At 34.8% G+C, this 21,246-nt stretch overlaps 1 protein-coding gene across 1 annotated transcript in view; it reads right to left on the bottom strand.

Annotated features, from left to right (window-relative positions):
• LOC149801985 (hillarin-like) overlaps positions 1-16,957 on the bottom strand; it is a 31,367-nt gene extending 14,410 nt beyond the window's left edge. Inside the window, exons 1-4 of the mRNA XM_089956876.1 lie at positions 16,889-16,957; positions 12,278-12,358; positions 5,113-5,226; positions 4,209-4,438 (exon numbers count right to left, since the gene is read on the bottom strand). Of these exons, the coding sequence (XP_089813002.1) occupies positions 4,209-4,438; positions 5,113-5,226; positions 12,278-12,358; positions 16,889-16,957 (494 nt within the window). The remainder of the gene's footprint in view (positions 1-4,208; positions 4,439-5,112; positions 5,227-12,277; positions 12,359-16,888) is intronic.
• Between the last annotated feature and the right edge of the window lie 4,289 nt (positions 16,958-21,246).

Here is a 21,246-nt window from a genome sequence, read left to right as displayed (position 1 = left end):
GTTAACAGCGTGCTAGAAGTCATCCAAGAGACCACATCGAGTTGTCAGCGGTCTCCCAATGACCACATCAGAAGCGCGGCAATGTTTACAACACTATTGACGAGCTATGAACGTATGCATGCAAAAACAATACCAAACATGAGCCACATGATTTTAATTTCGTCAACGAAAGCACCAATGCACGTAGTTTTTCCAACGCCGATCACCGCACACTCGAGGTCGCACAAATATTAATGTGCGTTTATAGCAGTTCGCCTAATGTCCGTTTCCGGCCGTTTGCTATTTTCACCCGAATAATTCGCTCTTGTTCTCAGAGAACGATTTCGTCACCAAGAATGGTATCGAACTTTCCAATGAGCGTATAAGATTCAATAATGAATGAGATCCGACAGACCACTTCGTTAGTGATCTTTCATGATTACGTAATCTGCATTCGCATGCAATGGCCCATACTTAGCTCTGCGATCACGATTAAATCTCTACACTATGTGGTTGATGTGGTGCAGTCATCGCTGAAAATAGTTATTGGTTGCCCTTAAGAAATTAATGAGAGACCAACCAATTTTTCGTGCAGGACCAGACGGTACCAGTTAAAAGTTCGTGCCAGACTTTGTCAGTATTATATGGCTGACCAAGGGTATCTAATATGTGAAACCTCAGCGGCAACTGCCGTTCAGGTTCATTTAAGGACCGCGTCTTATGGTTAAATATTGTTTGTGTTCGAGATTTATCGACGATTGTGCAAGATGCTTTGATTCAAATATGATGCTCATCAAAATATCTAACACTCATGCTGATCATATCATGCATAACGAACGTCAATTTGCCTAGTGAGCCTCATTGAGCACGCAGTCCACAGGTATGCCTGCCACACGTTGCTTTGGCGGTGCTGCTATACTATACCCGAACCTGAAGTTTAACGGTGGATTTGCAACGCTACAAGGCCAGATTAATTTTCGCTAGGAATGTTCATGCACGATTTAACCTGCACATATATTTAGATTTGGGGAAACTCTCGTAATGTTATTTTTGGTGACAAACATTCATACACGTCAACACAGAAGGGCAACGCCAAAAATGCAATTTGGCATGCTGATGTGTCTATGAAGGGAAAGTTGAGTTATTGAAACTTGCGTTTTGGATTCCCACCAATGTGTCCGTCACTGGCGACAGCAATACCTTTGCTTTCCTTATGGAGTCTGGCAGAACATCAACGTTTTGATACATCGTGATGAGCATAGGCTCTTACCAAAGTCGAGTCTGAGGATAATTCTCATTGTTAAAAAAAAGGTACGCACCAAGGTGTAATCGCACACATTACGTGTGCATGGCATTTCAAATCAAGGACAATCAGAGAACCGAACTGAGAAGATCGTTGATATCTCAACTACTAATTTGACTGAATCTTGCTGAGGTTTAACGGCCACCAAGAATCTACCTAAAACATTTTGTTCAAATTAAAAACCCAATCAAATCTCTTGTATTATCTGATATTAAAATACCTGGACCGAGACAAAACATTGGCATACGCTTGTACATTTCCATGAAAGCCTTCTTAACGTTTTACCCGATTTATTACTTTTCTCTACAAACATCTAGACTTGGTCAAGTACTACAAAATTCGTCTTGATTTTCACAAGCTCGACATTGAACAGCACACTTTAAACTAATGTCATATCATTAAGTCCAGTTTGGTCTTAGCAAACTAAAGAACATAACAAGATACGAGTGTGGGATCACATTGAAAGTTTATCCGACAATCAGCTCAAGGCGACCAACCAAAAGAACACCTCTTTAACATTAAATTTGTCCAAGTCAGAGGCGACGCTAATACAAAAGAGAGGCGGAATATTGCTATTCTCTGCAGTTATTCAAGCATGTTGTCGGCTGCGTTAGGGGCCGTCGGAACCTCATTCAGCATGGCTATGAGAAATTCGCATTGTGGACGTATACGGACTACGGGAAGAGGAAAAGATCTTCAGCTATCCTTGGAAACTTCGGGACGCGGTCTTCGACTGTGGATACGTCATTCGTGACTAATTTTTATTTAGCCGTTATGACAAAATCAGTCAGGCGCCTCCGAGGGAGTCTTCATGCGGGATGAACTTGTGGTGATTGTTTGACGTACGTGGGAAACCGGCATCGTCAAAATGGATGCGGAAACAATAGTTGAAACTCACTGTGTTTCATATCTGGTGACACCTGAACATCTTTTGCAGTTTTACTTGCACTGTCACGTGAAGTGTTTGTCTATTTGCATGAACGTTGTCGAGGCATTGGTTCTCCGCAGTTGTGTTATTTTACCTAGATTCTCATATGGACAGCCAAATATGTGGACATCTCGCCGTTGGAGCGCCACGTACACTCTAGCGTTCACCGGCACCACAAGGGCTAGTCTACGTTATATTGTCATTTTGAAACAAAGTTTTAGTTATAGAAATTGTCTGTTGAAATTACAAGATGCAAAAGCTAAGCGACACAACGCGCAGTCTATGCTCATCTGACCTATTTGACAATAAAGTAACCGAATTGTTGCTGCCATCGACCCAAAAGAGTTTGTGATTTTTCAAGACAAAATTGGAATTATGCAAGTGTTCAACGTGGACATCAATGATGTTGTTTTGAAGCGGCGGGGAGACATTACGTAAAACTAGACCGAGATGAATGAGAATCAGGGAATCGTAGACTCTGGCAAGTCGCTTGCGTTTATCAAAATATGCATCAAGGTTACGAATACTGAGAGTAAGCAATATGCGGGTAAAAAAATAGCCCAGGTGTTATCAACGCTAAGTAACTTAATATACCGTGGTTAGAATTATATTAGCCAGCGAAGCAGAGGAGAAACCAGACGGCATAGCAAATGTTCGACTTGACTGAGCTGCTGACTCTGATATCATTGATGCACCTAAATAATAAAACTTAAAGACGTGCGAATCAGGATCGTATTTATTCATCTTAACCGGGGAAAAACACACGGATTGTGTGCAATGAAAGTGTTGATAAACACTAAATCATGGTAATGGTTATTCCATATCGTAGGTCTTCGCCCAGTTGTTTGAGAAACTTTCGCATATGCATTATCATTGTCGTTGGTCGACGCCAATGGAATTTAACTGGAAGGACTCAGTGTCTTTTTGTAACGTGATTAACCATCTTTGGTGTTTGTATTTAGGATTTATCAATATATATACGTGATGGATTCTCAGCAGCCGCTCGATGATGATGTTGCAAAATTTACCGACAGTGTGTTTGATCAGCTGGGAGATGGTGCCCACCCGCTGTTGTGCTGCTTGTCGACGAATATCTGGTGTTGCTGGAATTGCGACCACGGCAACGATGATTGGCACTCCAATTAGAATTATTGCCAGAGTTGTATCGATAGCAACGTTTGGTTCAGGCGGCTCTGTCAAATTCATTTCATTACGTTTGTATCAAATAATACTCGTTTATCTCCGAATTCTCGCAGCAACGCAATTCAGTACTAAAATCTACTAAATGACCACTGAAGATAAAGCCATTACCAATGTGGATTTCGACATGGTGTTGACAGAAATGGAAAATGTCCGATTTGAAACCGGAGCACTAGCGTGGAGACAGAACTGAAACACGCAATTAAAATGGGTAAGGTCATGGGCTAACGAAGAGGTGGACACAGAATAGTAAAAAGTAATCTCAAACAACTATTATGCTACTATTGGTAGAGATCGGTAACAGTGGATATACATGTGCACACATCGAGGATTTTCAGACGTGTAGTTGACAGATAAAATGCCACTGTATGCAGATCAGACACATATTAGGCTGCTGTCGTATACTCATTTTAAAAATTTGTGCATTGCTTTAAAGATTTAGCATGAACAATATAAATCAATATATATTTGGACTGAAGAAATCCGAGAAATTGTGACTGTTATACTCTATTAAGCATTACTTGTATGGAAGGAAATTATTATTATTATTATTATTATTATTATTACCACTACTACTACTAATGCTATTAGTATTATCCTTCTTCTTCTTCTTCTTCTTCTTCTTCTTCTTATTATTATTATTATTATTATTAAATTTCATTGTTGTAGCTGTTGCTGAGTAATATAACTGATGTTTTAGTGGGTACTGACACCTCAGATAAGACGTTCTGGATTTTATAATTACAATTTCTGGAGAAATTTCTCATAGAATGAACTATAATAAATTTTATGAATTACCAGCACAGTCGTGCGAAGAAAGACGACATATTTTCATCCTTATTGTTCACACGCTTCATGAATCCTAGTGGTGTATTTGTATCAATGTCTCCCATGCTGTAGTCCTGCTTGGAGACAGGATGGGTCCCCATCCACATGTATATGGCTCTCAATCTCTCCAAATCAGTTTTCAGCCCATCGGTAAGGTGTTGCATCAGGGCATCATAGGAGTTGACACATTCGTGCGGTACCTGCTCATTACAACAATGTCATATACATTTTTAACACGTGTCTTATTAAAGCCTGGCATTTTGAAATATCACAGGAAGATATATCTCATAATAAATAACATAATCAGTCATTAACAAAGAACTTAACTTCTACAGATGAAAGTTATAATGCAGACATGTGACTTATATCGCTATATGAACTTTAATATGTCTGAATGGGGGAGATTGTTTTCTTCCCCAATTCAGTCCAGTCATTTCCAATACAGTGATCAGGTCTGTGTTCGAGATTTTATTGTATGCTCGAGTACGTGTTGTGTGTTAACATTGTTTGCCTTGGAGAAGGTGGCCTAGTGGTTAAAGCGTCTGCCTCGGATGCGGTAGGTCGTGGGTTCGATCCCCGGCCGAGTCATACCAAAGACTTACAAAAATGTTACTAACAGTTGCCTTGCTTTACGCTCAACATTAAGAGGTTAGTGTTAGGACTGGTCGGCCTGGTGTCAGGATAATGTGAATGGGTGGGTCATCATGCTACATGTCTGCGGCATGATGTCCCAGTGCTAGACATCACTATAAACTGCCACACTGCAGACATCGTACCGATATGACTGGAAATGTTTTAAAACTACGTTAAAAATACACACACACACACACACACACACACTCACACACTCATTACTACTTTCAGTTCTTAATACCTGTCTTGCCTTTTCATCTATTTCCTTGAACTTTTGCGGGTCAAATATTTCTTCCTTACGCTTGGTTGCCGGCCTTACTGAAGGAAAGTTGATCTGTGCTTTTAACCTGGAAACCTATTATAGAAACACGACTATTCATTTGATTATTTTAATGAGGGAATGCTAAGTGTTGAAAAACATGTATACTCCAGTGCGGACACTGCAGACCCCACACAGACTAGAAAAATCGTAGTACTGCAGTAATGGCATGAAAATATAATCGTGTCATCCATTTTATGAATATATATACCAAATTTCATGTGTCTACCTCACGTGATTTGTCTTAAACTTAGTTCATAAGTTTATAAATTGTAAAAATAAACTTCGTTCAAATTTTTAGATGATGTAATGTATAACATTGATAGGGTAAATCGGTATTTCGTTTTGGACTGTTATAACAATTGAGGTATGAATTATTAGGGATTATAAAACTAATAACATGTCTTTCTATATGGCTGTGCTGTAGTTATTGTTGTTGTACCAAACACCATAAAGAATATGACTGAGCTCTGAATTTATTATAAATATATGCAAATAGTTGTTTACTGATGTCGCCACGACAATGACAATCTAATATATATATATATATATATATATATATATATATATATATATATATATATATATATATATATAATGGGATTGGTGATCCAACGGGAATTAACTTTAGCCCATGTATTTACATTTTGCGTCATTTTGGGGGTCAAGCGAAAATTCTGTGTTGAAAAGATCCATAGTTTAGCAATGAGGGTTATTGCTAGCATTGCTAGAAGTGACTGACCTCAATGGATTGTCTGTTTGGACAGTAATTGAAAAGAAGCTGCTGGGTCTTAGAGGTCTTTGTTTAGATAGTATATGTTATGTGTTGTACTTTTCACCCAATACAAACTTTTGACTCTATAAACATAATATTATCCCCATATTAGGCCTATGGGCTCTTGCTGGAACCGCCATATTTACAAACTTTTAAATTTTTAAACTATTTATATGCACAGTACTATGACAATCTCGTACACTAAGTGCAACAATTTCACGTCATTTATTTTCATTAGGATGTCATCAGAAGATATGAAATTGTGATGGTTCTTATGATCATTCAATGGCATTAGTATCAATTATTCTTTTATTTCTGCATCCCTTCCACAACCTGGTTGCACTAACTTTGCAATCTTATAATTATTCATGTTCAGATTTCTGTTTATCCGGTTGTAGACAATATCGTGATGAACGTATTCATCCAGTTCAGTTGAAATAGCTATAAATTCACTCGGCTCTGCATACATAGTAGCATCCAATTCTTTTTCACTAGTATCAGTTAACGTCCTAACATTGTATAACGCACATTTAACATAAATTTGTTCACGACATTCTTTATAAAAATGCAAAGAGGCAACATGCTGTTAAGCATGAAAGCTTGTTGATGCATTAAGTATTAAATATAGACTGTGAAATTCTGCCAGTGATGTATAGTCGGTTTAAGTATTGTACTAATTATATCATATTAATTTTTTTTAATGGGAAATTAATTCACAGATTCATTGTTACGAATAATTTTGATGAAGGAGTTAGTGTATTAAACGACTAGAATTCTACTTTCTGTACCAGTGAGAACGAAATATAGGAACATCTCTTCTGTGAACGTCATATAGCTTTAAATATCTGATACCATTTTGGTTAAATATTTGGCAGCTTGTTTCCCAAGTATTGTATATTTGTATAGAAATACGTTTAGGAAGTGAACACAAGGACATTTTGTGTAATTTCTTCCTTATTTTTGATTAATATTTATACATGCATAGCCAATATGAAAAATGAAACACCCATCCTTGAGTCTATACGTATAATCGAAGTGCATTTGGAACAATGAAAAGGACACTGCTAATTGAAATAAAAAGCTGACTAATTTCGGCAATCATGTACTATGTAACTTGTACAAGAATCCTTTTTATTTTTGCTATTTTTGTTTTTAAATTTATGAATCATTTGATAACAAACATGAACAAAACACTGTACTATCGCAAACGTCTACATAACTCTGTGTATCTAAATTATATATTTAAAGATATTGCGTTCTATATGCATCTATGCGTTTGCGTGCATATTGTTTCCTTTTCTTTTTATGTACGACATATTTGTTGTCCCTAGATTATCGGATGACATGTAATGTTTGATTCTAAGGTGGCATCTGGATGATATTTCCAGACTCAGATGTCGACCTGTCAGGAGGATAAAAAAGTAACATCGACACAGGTTTGAAAAAGAAAAATTATTAGTACCATTTAGGAGTCGAGAATCTGCATTCAGAGAAAAACTTGTTACTCGGGCAGGCTTTTAAAGGGATAAAGTAATTTTGATTTGAATATAAATGAAAGTATGAACTAAGCAGACTAAAAAAGAAGTTGATATCCCTGTTAAAAAAGACGCCTCTGAAGAAGAATTAAATGCAGAAAAAAACATGTAAAACTCGTCAAAAGAACACATAAATATTAAAGGGTAATATTAACTATTGGCTTCATTAAAAATTTTAATGATAAAAGAGAGCACGCATATTAGCAATGACGGAAACAATCTCCTCCCACATATAAAAAATAAATAAAAATTTTGTTTTATAAAAAAGACAAAGACATAACAACCACTAAAACAATAAATATTCCAAGATTAGTTTCTTCTAGAAAAGAAAACTCATTTTGAACTCCTGTAGCATCACCAGAGCAAGGAAAAACCAAATGATATAAATATTATTATCAAGATCAATAATCAGACATACAAATACGCAAAGGAACAAAACCCTCAAAAGTAATTAAAAATCGCAATGTCAAGATAACCTTCTAAAACGTAACTAAAGACAAGATGAGTGCATAATAGAAACACACACCTATATATTTATGCCACATGCAATACAAATAACGTAAATATTAAAGCTTTTTTTTTTATAAAGAAATTTGATATAAAAACTCTGTTGGTATTTCAAAATGTGATCCGTCAATGGCGCATGTATCAATAGTTCTACAACAGTAGGCTATCGCTTCTTTACTATCTAAATCGGTGATAAATTTCTACTGATTTACCAATAACGGAGTAATGAAATAAACAAGGAAAGAAATAATCAACTATAAACGCGCTGTCTTCTTGGATTAGACATGCTACACAATGTTATATAAAACCATCCGGCTCCCCCCTCTCTCTCTCTCTCTCTCTCTCGTGTATAAGGGACAACATACGTGCCAATCTATGAAATGAGAGACAAAAAATAATTGAGCTGATCAACACTTTCATACTGAAATTAACGCCAAGTAACCTGCAAAAGGTCAGGCGCAACACCAAAAGCAACTCATCCTTCTGGCTTATCTGGAGTTTCGAGAAAACTATTTTAATATAAAATGCGTACATTGAATCTGGATTAAGTTTAAACCAACACCAGTGAAATTAAAATAAATAATATAAAGACTATATAGAAACCATTATCAAGGCTCATATAGCATGCTGCTAGCGAATAGGCAAACCAAAAAAAATTAATAACAAAATTGTAAACAATGCAAATAAATATACAAAGCAATGATGATTTCAAAGCTTATAACTAAAGACACAAAAAAAAAAAAAAAATAATGAAACAGAACTAATTGCAAAATATCTAGCATGTTCATTTGCAATATATTGCTACAAAATGATGGTGAAATAATCAGTATAAAAATAAAAGATACAAAATCTTATTTAAAAGCTTATGAAAAGTTTTCACTATGTAACATACGTTATCGATATGTTTCTCAAACAACCAGCAGAAATAATAAGGTGTGATTAGGATTAAAACAATTTCAGGAGAAAAACAAACACTTCCATATCTTTAAAAAAGTAATTAAAGAATAATAAAGTATGTGTCATATAAGTGGGAAATATAAGAGCACAGTATGAAATGTAACTTAAAATGAAAATATTCCATTGACAAATTACATTCCTGGCTTGTTTTATAATATGCGCTGTTATAATAATAAAAATGTATAATTTACAAAATGTAACAATTTATGACTTGTTCTACTGGACAGCTTAAATTCATTGATAGTGTACAGTTTATTACGGGCTGATTTGACATTATAAGTAAATTCTGGAAAGAAGGTTATTTGAAAAAAGAACTAAAAGGTTGAAAGAAAGGGGTATATTATTATTCGTCCTTATTACAAAGGATCGGTGTTTACTCAAATGAATATAAAAACAGCTTCTAAAAAGTTACAGAAAAAAATTACCCGTGAATGTTCTTGATTCAAAGCTAAGAAACTAAAACATATCTGCTCATGATTATGCACGTGGTAAATTGATTTGGAACAATTTGCCTGTAAAATGTAAGAGATTAGCAGGAGTATTATTTAGAACTGATGTAGCATCGTTGCCGACATGTTAAAGAGCAAAACAACAATGTAATTAGTATGAATTCAATTTATATACACTAATAGATAATGCTGTCTCAAGCGAGTCAATGAAAAATGTAAAGAAATAGAACAAATATGCAATTATGCAGAATAGAATAAACAATAAAAAATAAAAATAAACTACACTTTTCGTCAAGCCATCATTTTCTGAGCAAACATTATTCAATAAAGATTAAGTTGTTATAACTATTGTTAACATGTCAAACTAAGCAACAGAATGAAGCAAACCCCAAGAAGTTTAGTAAAAGGAACAAGTACCATAAATTTGGAAGATGAAATTTTAATAGACATTTACAATAGTGTTAATTAAATCCCAAAGAATCGTTAAAGTTCCATTATTACTCCAAACTTATCAATTGTTCCAATAGTGTTCCGAATGAATTCCAGTCTTGAATGTGCTGATGTGCTAACAGTCATGACAAATTACAATGATATTATCCAGATTGCATTTGAATGAATTCGCAATAATCGCAAAGTAATTCCAATGAATTATTTAAATAAGTAAATTATCTAAATACAACTAAAACTGATTCCACAAAGGATGAATAATTTTGATGTTAATAACCTTATATCAGAAACCAAGATACAATAAAATGACTTGGATGTGGGTCATTTACATTGCAATTTTCATCAAGTTCGAAAACAAGTCAAGTCTGTTAACCTAACTTTTAGGCACCGACCTGACAGAAATCAAGTACACCATATAATTTTCATAGAAGAAAACCAATGTCCTGAATTCAAATCTAACAACGAATATTGTTTACAAATGGCCATTATCTTCAATATAATCTACACTCATGGCCAAATGTTAACTATTTAATATGTTGCTTACAAATGACCCTTAAAATCTACAATCATGGCCAAAAGTTAAACACACAAGAAAGGTATACATGCTATAGAAATACATAACACTATAATAAAAAAAAACATTTAAGGCACCAATTTATACTTGCAGTGATATACTTGTTTAATCAAAAATATTAATGTATAATGTTTATGATAATGATTTAAAAGTAAACATAATGACAAATTTAAATTGTTATACGCTGATACAAACTCATTAAAAGTGGAAATATTTACAGGTGATGTCTATGAATATATGAAACAGATAGGCAGGCTCCATTATTTGCTCCAGAACCGGGCTTTTAACTACTCCCATTCGAGTATCATTAATAGGTTTTACATAATTTTGCAAAGAATGCTTCTGCCAAGACAGTGTCCATAAAGTTATGCTACATCTAGTAACAAGCAAGGTACAACTCAACAAGTATTCAATTTTCTAAAACATATATTTATTTCCCTAAAACATAAAGTCACACAAAGTGAAAGAACTAAGAATAACATTCAGTGTATGAATTCATTGAATATCCTAAATTGTACTATCAATTTCACACTAATTCGGAAACTGTTCAACACTATTTTGGTTCAGGTTCTAATGTGTTTATGGGCTAAAGTGCTAGCACCACTGAAGAACCACAGTTCTAAATCCAAAGGATTTTACTTCAAGATAATTCCGTGAAAGTAGAATATTACTGAAGTCCTTGAAGGTTCAAATAATCAAACATAATTAGTTAAATATTCAAGTCCTTGGACAAAATCACATAATCTGACAGGTATTTACAGTTTAAATTAGATGTTTCACCTTGCTATTCCAACGAACAATAATTAATAAATATCGGCTTCCTTTCTTTCTTTCTTAAAATCTGGCATAAACTGTAGAAGAACATACATGGTCCTTCTATTCGCTTATATAGTCCACATATGCGCACCAAATCAACTAACTCTGAATCACTAAAAGGATTCTCGAACAATACTTAACAGTCATAATCTGACCGTCTCATTTTACTGTCCACATGTTTTATTTTTGAGAAGACTTCTGAATAGTTTTTGATTACCAACAATTATGACCTTAATAATACCTCTAATGGACATTTACACTTCTGGTTTAAATTACCCAAATGACCTAAATAAAACTATATTATAAATTTAATACTTGATACAGATCTCCGTAACAGTAGAAACTATAAAATAATTGACAAATATTTGCATTAAACTAAAAAATATAATCAGATTATCTATATGTTAGTGCTAATAAGTCTACCACATTTCATTGGCATAGCTCAAAATGGGTTTGCTTAGTTGTACTAAGAATGCTTTTGTCAAAAAGTCTAAGTCACGATAGTTTAAAATTTGTAAATAAATACATACAAAATTAAGTTACCAATTACTCTAATTACCTGAAATACTAATGAAAGCATCAACTCAAGACCACGAAAAAGTGTAAAAATATCATGAAACTAAGTCCAACTTTAACAGTCGCAGTGACGTGCGGATACACAGCAGAAAATACATGCGTAACCTTGTGCTATCGCGTTAGGAACATAATAAATCACAATGTTCGACCTTAGTTTTATGAAGCTTCACATCAGTTGGAAACAAAAGTTTTATCAATATGTATGTTACTCTTGTAATAATGGGTTTTCCTCCAAACAAAATCGTGAATATAAACAACACTAAAACTTAATTCCATTGAGCTAGATAGGTTACTATACAGATGGAAGGATCAACAGATAAACTAAATCTATTCGAGAACTTCAGTCCATAAGACATATCTGATATAAAAAAATATGATATCACAGGATAATATTAGATATATATGAATCATTGCATATAACATAATACAAATTTACTCTAAAGCTGCATACCCTATCTCCTTCGCTTTCTTCTTTAGCCGTTCCTGCCAACTTCTTAGACACATGAATAGGCCGTGCCGCAGGTAAATTGTTCTGCAAAAAAATTAATAATGATTTCATTAAAGACGCACGTAATCACAATCAAGTTATATTAATTCACACTGTATATGTACAGAATATGTATAGCACTCACAGACACATGGTCAGTAAATACTAATGACATCTTTGAAGATGATCCGCAATGGGAAAAGGGATGGTATATTTCTGAGAGTCTTTGCATAAGGTCTATATATACTATTAAATAAATCATCAGTTTACGTTTGCTTTTATGATAACAATGAAATGAATAAAATAACCTTAAAATTTGAAATACTGACAGAATTATTGTACAGTGTTTAAATGTGTATTATTACAAGCTTTGCGATGTCCTGCCGAGCTAACGTTAGGTGCTACAAATGATAATTGTGAAAGACATAATAAAATTTTCAGCGAGGAAAGGTTTTCAAATTTAAAAAAGTCCTAAATGATTTGATATTAAAAGTAAAGGTTATGTGACAATGTTTTTTTTTTAAATGTGATATATCTTAAATATAAATACAGGTATACATTAACTGCATTTGATGATTAACACATGGGGACTCTGTTTCCTCGCGGCAAGCGTGGCTGTCACACTAACTGGTCATTTACACACAAACATATATGATTGGACAAGTAATGAATAATTCAATAGTGTCACGCGTCCCTTGAAAAGTTTTGAAAATATTATTTCTCGCTTCATGGTACCTCAGTTACTCGCTGTATGTTTTTATTCGCGTTCTGCATAAACTATTCTCTGCGTTAATATCAATCACAGTGAACTATGTATCTTATTTCATTTTTTATGGTTTGGCATCATTTTGCACAATATTTGAAAATCTTTATACATGAAATATATAACATTCGAAAACAATGTATCACACAGGGCTAAATCCATTAAATCCATTGTACACTTTTATGACTTGATTTACTCATGGACACAGACATTATACTGCTTACATGATGGACCCAAAAAGCGCTGACACAAATCCAAACATAATTGACTTTACATCGAATATGTCTTTAATCCCTAATACCTCACCTACAGCGATGATTTCAGAATTAATGAAAAAACAAGTAGTACACAACATTACCAATTAATTTTCTTTTAATTTAATTTAATACAGTACATTGGTTCACTCGTCATTAGCACGTTAACATATTATGGGTATTAGATACAAATTTATTGTACTGAAACCCAGTTTTTCACATGCAAACCAATACATATTTTTGATAGTTACACTTTAAAATCTAACTACACAGATTCTGCAAATAGGGTCTCATTTTGTGATATGACTTTGTGAAATAATCAACTAAACTGGACGGTATGATCACAACATATGGCTGTTGGAATTCGAAAGTACATATGATAGTAAACGAAGTGGATTAGACAAATCCATATACTCATTTCCTGCGAAAACTGCTGTCTGACAATATCTTTATCAGATGACAGTAGATTTAAAGCAAATGAAATAGCACTGATATGAAACCATTTGATTTGACCAACGGCATAGCAGGGGATTTATTCAGAAAAATACTTCATTGATTGTGGACCAGAAAACATACAAATGAAATACATTACGTTGCATGCTGTTTGGTGGCGACGGAAGCTTTTTACTTCCTGGCGTGCTCACATGGTTATAAAAATATGTGGTGACGTATGATACAAAAATAATTTATAGATTATTAATTAATCAGTGACTGCCCAGCAAGAAAGTTTACAGGATAACATGGAGGATAAAGTGGGTAAATACATATAGAGAAGGACTATGATGACGACATTTCTATTGTTAGGCCCTCCAATGATATCAGATTATATGCCGTTCAAATGACGTATGCCAATTTAGAAATGCCCCCGAAACAACACTGACTTTGAGGATTGTTTAAAATGAACGTTTTTTTAATTTATATTCGTATATGATGATAATAATGCTTGCCGGAGATGCTATTGTTTACCTTTTGATGCTGGTTGCTAGCATTTAAACATGCCAACTGCTAGGTTTACACACGTAACGTGTTAAACTAGAAAAAATTGTTATGCACTCCCAAGGAACTGACTTAAAACACTACAAGTAATGCCAGGCAATATTGCTGCTTTCTTGCATCTAATCCAAATAAATAATTGTCCAAATGAGTTATGCTCTTTTTTATATTCTTAACCAAAGCATCACCTTTGCCTTTTGAAACAATAACAACACCTCCTCCGCTACCACCTTCTAACTAGATCTTTTGCAACATTTACACAGAGCAGGTCTTGATTCTGACAAATATATTGCAGTGTTTATTTAAACAATTGTAACTGCCTTTTCTTTTCAAAGCAGCTTTCTCCCAGTGGAAGTATAATTTTTGCAATTTTCCAATTTTTTTTCATGTTGAACTTGTACTTATTTTCAATCTTAATAAACATATTTCTCTCTATTTATAAACGCCATGATTCGTAGTCCAGTGTATTCTGTAATGTAGTTTTATCACGATCAATGAGTTCGCGTTAATCTCTCTTTCAGGAGGTTTTATCTAAACTGTTCTTCATGACATCTGAGTTCTATTTTAACAGCTTCTAATTTTGAGGCTGCAATTTCTTTGTCTTCTTCTGGGGTCAATAATCTTCCAATATTTTGCATATCTTTCTAAACTTTGGCTTTATACCAACCAAATCTACATCACTATTTTCGCTAGTATTTATGTTCATTCCCTATGTACAACAGTCAAGTTTTGCAGGTGTAATTAACAACATCATTGGATTTCGATGTTCGTTTAATGTATAGCCCACCCTTACTACACTAGACATATCTACTGCATATCTGCATACAATCTGATTAGACTTTATAACTAGAATTTCTGAACAGTTCTAAAAATACTGGACATCATATGTAGATTGATTTCCGGCATTCATCAGAACAACCTTGCCTTCAATGTGCAAAACCAGAGTCATCAGCTTATGTTGTAACTTTTGCACTGAAACGTATCTTCTTTCTCTTGAGCAGGACTTTCTATTCTTGAATGTGAAAACTTTAGCTCACATTCAGTGTTGAGTTATGAAAATAGCTGACAAAGATAGAACAATGTGTAGAAAGTCTAACAGAAAGACCCGTGACAATCTCAACTAGAAAAAGAATTGGAACAGAAATAGAATTAACGTCTTTTCAACAAAAATTGACAAATACAAACATAATACTGTATATAGCGGATTCAAATCGAATATACAAACCGGTAAAATCTGACTAAGAAGTAGCTCTAAAATAGCATGGACCAAAAACAAATAAAAAGCGCAATTTTAACCTTGGAAAACATTATAGATGCTAAAATTTAAACCTAATTGTTAGAAGCACTAATGTGCAGCGTCATATCAATAGCTAGCAGAATTCTACCGAATAAAAACTTGGACATCTTGCAATATGAATCAATATATGCCATTATATAACAGCATATGAAATTATATACTTCACTTGACTTTTGCCATTTTAGCTAGTCTTGTCTCTGTCTGCGCCGAGTGTTAATTTAATAACATTTAAACATATTAATTAAGGCAGAACAAAAATGAATCTAAAAATACTGCATTTATCCGAATTAAATTTTTTATCGGTTGCTTTGATATTGATGCCCTTTTCATTTTGTGACACTTTATGCATTGGTTGCAATTAAAAGGTAAGCCCATTCCATACAAGAATACTTATAGATCAGACGTCTCTAATACCCAATGTTCCGACATGCATCAGCATTTCGCTGTTTTATGTCCATCTCCAACAGATAAATTAAACCGATAATAGTCTTGATAGGAAAAACAGTACCCTGCTGCAAGTTATTCGTGTGTGCGTTGAGTCCTACAGGACAGGTATGGAAAAATGGGAACCAGCCTGGAAATGGGTGAACCTGCGTTCAACAAGATGTTGTTGTTGTTGTAGGGTTTAACGCCATTTTTCAGCACAAGATAGGCTATACATGGTGGCCAGTATCAATGGTGGAGGAAGAGCTCGGAAAAACTGCGGAAAGAACCACCGAACCAAGAGAAGCTACTGGCAAGATTTCTCACGCACCCACTTTGGCCGAGCCCGAGACTCGAACCCACGCAGACAGAGGTAAGACGGCAGTGATCCGTAACGGTGAGCGCTTTAGACCACTCGGCGCGTACAATAAGTGTTCACATATAGCTAGCAAGTGGAAATATATCAGAGAAATCTATTAGCAGAGGTACTGATGATTTTTCAGTAATTAAACATGTAAATATGCGTTTTTGTGGAACCATTCGTTTTTTCAGTTTCTTTGTGTACATGCGGGTTAAGATGAGTTCTTGGGGTTGACGATGTGTAAAATATACTAACGAGAGAGAGAGAGAGAGAGAGAGAGAGAGAGAGAGAGAGAGAGAGAGAGAGAGATGTTATCTGCAGATTACCATTATAATTATTCTTCTAATATCCTAGAAACGATATCATCTCTCTCGTACAACCATTCGTGGATTGAAATTATTCCGATTAAGTATATCTGTTTAAGACTGTTTGATATAATGTAGCGTTGTTAGTAGTTGTAATATTTGTCATCAGTCCCGCCCACCTCCATTTGCATTTGTAAATCTTTCAAAACATGTTTGCAAAAATCCGTCAATATCGCTAACTTCGACATTGTAGCTGAACCCACATAAGCATTTGGAGTGACCTGAACCGAATGGTACTGTATATTGTATCTATATATTCTATTTTTTTAAGAACAATGCAAGTTTTTGCTACCCCTAGTTGAGTGTACGCATATTTATTTTTTGGGTGGGGGAATGTTTGGGGGGATGGGGTTGGGGGGTTTCTTCACAAAGGTAAAACCTGGTGGCCCTATTGGTCAAAGATAAAGAATAAGGAAGTACAAATCGAGTTGAATTGACATAGTAGAAATATTAATTACAGACAACACCACACCTAAGACCTCTACTGCATACAAAACGTTAGAACTAGTTTATTACCTGCTGATTAGATATGTCTACAAAACTTAATAACGTGTTTAACCTACTCTTGACAAGGTAATTTGCAATGCCCACTATTCCACCAAAGCTGCACGGTAAATCGTCGGCGATTTCACAACAAATTGCAACCGTACAAATGAATTCAAACATTACACAAGCTGCAGTCAAACTGTATCTGATTAAGCGATCCTATTTGTGAAAGCCACTGTACCAATAAGTACATAAGTTAGTTTGATTGATATAATTATGTAGTTTTATATCCCATGATTTATTATTTAAACTGAATTAATCGACTTTTTCTTAACATTACTTTGACCCTGAAAGGCATGCTGTAAACATGTAACTGTGCAAATACAAGCCTGTTTTGACGAAAATCTTACATTGTCATCGCACTTAGAATGAATAAGGAAGAGTTTGTTCAGAAATTTCAGATATGTTAAGGCATTTCAAGACATTCTTTAATACACAACAGAACCAACAAAAAAAAAAAAACAACAAAAAAAATTGCAGCATTTTCTCTCATTTTTAGTCCGAGAAAGACGCAGACAGCGTTCTAGTAAGAGAGCAAGAATAGTTTGATATCTAAGGGGGATGAGGGTGGGGAATAGGTTCGGGTGGGAATGGGTTGTGGTAGGGTAAGGGTAGTAGAACGTACTCACATGGAGAAACTTAGGCATATCAAGTCATATAACTTGCTTTCAAATCAAAACATTTAAAAAAAAGTTTCAAATACAAATACTTTTTGAAACAAAACTATTGATTTTGCGTATGTTTATAAATCAAAAGCGAATTTACCAGATGTAGCGACAAGGGCTGTGTAGGGTCAACATATGTTATGGAGATATACAAAACATAGACACATACGAATAACACGGACTTTGTTTATATTAACAGATTTAACGTTACCGATGTTATCGCTATCAGCCTAAATAAATGAAAAGATCTACCAAACCCCTCTACGTACGTTTCCGGTCATTTTAACTGGAACAAAAGACGCGGGCGCGCATGTGTGTGTGTGTGTGTGTGTGTGTGTAAATATAGAGGGAGGGAGAGACTTATTCAATACCATATATTTCCTCTTCTCAGTTTCTTTCTCTTATCTTTCTTTCCTTGAATTTAAGCAGATCTTTCGAAAGTTAGAATACTAGGTATGGTTATATTATGAAGGTCGTAGCTTTCTCCAGGCTATGGCATATCGATCTTTGTTTCACATTAAATTTCTTATATGAGAAAATCAACATCATCATACGATTTTTGAATTTAAGAACACTATACAATTATTGACATTCTGACTTAATTTATTTGTTCTTCTCAAGTGCATTGAACATGTATTTGCTAAGTGCGTTCAGGGGGGTACTGGACGTAATTATCTGTTAAGTTAATCAGTTCAGGGAGGAAATGTTACAGCTAGCTTTTATATATAGCAGTAGGAACTTTGTTACCGCCAAGATCTCACCATCGACTACGACATTGGTAAGAGATTAATTGAAGGGAAAATCCGGTTTGAATAATAAAATGTATTCAGTGGGTAGAGTTCACTCCTTTACTCAATTTGCGAAATGTGAGCACAATTGGTCCACCAGTTTAGAAGGAATAAGCCTTTAATTTCCCAACACCGTATGTTCACCGTGTCCTCGTAGAGAGCGCTGCATTTGTTTAGCATAATTGGCAGTGTCTGTTTTGAGGAGTTAGCACATCGATATCTAATCAAATCAACACGATGTTTTGTATTGTGTTGTGTGTGTGTGTGTGTGAGAGAGAGAGAGAGAGAGAGAGAGAGAGAGGACGTGTGTATGGGCTGTCCTCGCTTTTTCTCGTATTACAAGAGATGGCAGTGCTTGTTTCATCATGATCAGTGAGCGCTGACATGAGCTCAGCTAGGGAAACGAATCTGGTCTGCCTTACCGTGTTCATCAGAAGAATCTCTTACGAGTCCTTGAAAATAATGTACGGGTGATCTCAGTAACAGCCTTTTACTGCATTACATACTACAGGTTGCCGTAGTAGATGATGGTTATATCATGATTTTAGATTTAAAAAATGACAACGGATGGTTGCCTTGGACGGTAGATTACAGGACTTTGACATTGGACGACAAATGATATATACTGACATTTTAAAGAAAAAATGCTCTTGCAGTTACCACCTTTGCTTTTTTTTAAGGTGACAAGAGCTACATTACTTTAATGCAACCTCTTCAGACAAGAGTTTCCGCCCCTGAAAGACGATCACACTAACAACCGGGTGCGATCCAAAATACTTCATTGCTGTTTAGGGAGCAGAAGATTAGCAGGGCCAACACTTCGAGTCTGGATTTTGGTACAACTTTTATTTGTTTCGCATGCATATGGCCGCATACTACATGCCACCTGCGAAAAATTGGCATATTTATATTGCATATATCACCGTTTAAATTAAATGTGATAATTGACAGAATTATGTATATGTCATGGCTTGGAGAGAACATCCTGCCTAAGATCTGTGTAACACAAATGAAAACAGATACTTTAGACATATATTATCATAAAAATCCTACCACGAATCCTAACATTCTGGTCATTCGTCAAACTTGAACAAACGTTTGTTCCAAAAGTAGTGACCTACTTTTGTATCATTATGCACATAAAGCAAGTCAAATTGGGCTCATTTGATATGGAGGAGACATGCAGTGGATATATAGTTGTGTTGATGCCATATACGTTTGTTGTTGCTAAAAGCAGAACGTTCACAGAAATAGTTAGCCTTTCGAATTTCGGTGCGTCATGAATTGCACAGAAAAACGTATCCCAGAAAATTTAAACATATCTTGAAATCTGGCGTACCTGCTCGCTCTGCTAGAACTTTTGCCACAGGATACAACGCAGACAGCAACGCCTACTTAAAACATTTTTTGTTATTCTGTTCTGTACGCCAATAAAATTATGGCTGACTTGGATTTTATCGGTAGCTCCAAATAAGATCAACTACACAGTGGACTGTATTTTGACGTGCTCACTACGCATCTTGATACACCAACCAAAATCCATCCAAAACCCTCTTATTGAAAGTCATCCATCTTGTCTCTGAGCGAGCTGAAAACAAATTTAAGATCAGATGTTTTCATGTCAAATGATCATGGTAGCCTCTGTTTCTGTATTATCTAATTTAGTGAACACTACATTGACGCCAACAGAAATTTTAAACCACGATGCAAACGCAAGCTCATTAAAATATTTTTTTTCTTATATTTTATTATACTATTGTCGTAAGATAAAATAAAATTTATTTAACATCGTCATGATTTAAAACAATAATTAAACAAAAGCGCTGATGATCTCTTTACTGACAATTAAACTATCATATGACACGAGCTTGCTCGTAAGCATAGTAAATGCCTTGTTATAACCCTCCCCTCCACATGAACAAACCTCATGTTTGTACCCATTATATATAATATGCAGTGTTTTTCTTTTAATGGACTATTATTATATGCTCCTTGTTTCTCCGTTAACTTTACATTGTCAGAATCGTTCAATATGTTACGATAGTGAACTCCCGCGCAACTTCAATTTGCACTCACAAACAAACTACTTTCTATTGTAAACAAACAATGGACGCAGACGCTAGCACTTTTGATTTGTAAACAAATCATGTACACTCGCATAGTAGGCGTTTTACGTTTTGGTTGATTAAATTTGTTTCTGAATGAAGTAAAGCAGATGTTTCGTTGACTGCCACATACCAGCTGCTTTGACACATTCCGCATTAACTTTTTTGATACAATGTTTCGGATTTAGGCTAGCTATATAGTAGAAGCCAGAAAGGGTCCTTACAAATAACATACAAGTGACAAGGCATAAACGGTCTTATTTAGCTAGTAATAAGAATGGCAAAAAAAGTACTTACAGTTTTACATCCTGAATTTCCTCAAAATGTACTTTCTTAGTTCTGCAAATCCGAATTGCATGAGCCATGTCATAGG

The sequence above is a fragment of the Sinohyriopsis cumingii genome, chromosome 4 (assembly GCF_028554795.1).
Source record: "Sinohyriopsis cumingii isolate HCF-2022 chromosome 4, ASM2855479v2, whole genome shotgun sequence".
NCBI classification, from domain to species: domain Eukaryota; kingdom Metazoa; phylum Mollusca; class Bivalvia; order Unionida; family Unionidae; genus Sinohyriopsis; species Sinohyriopsis cumingii.
Note: the sequence above shows the minus strand (reverse complement) of the source record. Positions and strands in the feature narration are given on the sequence as shown.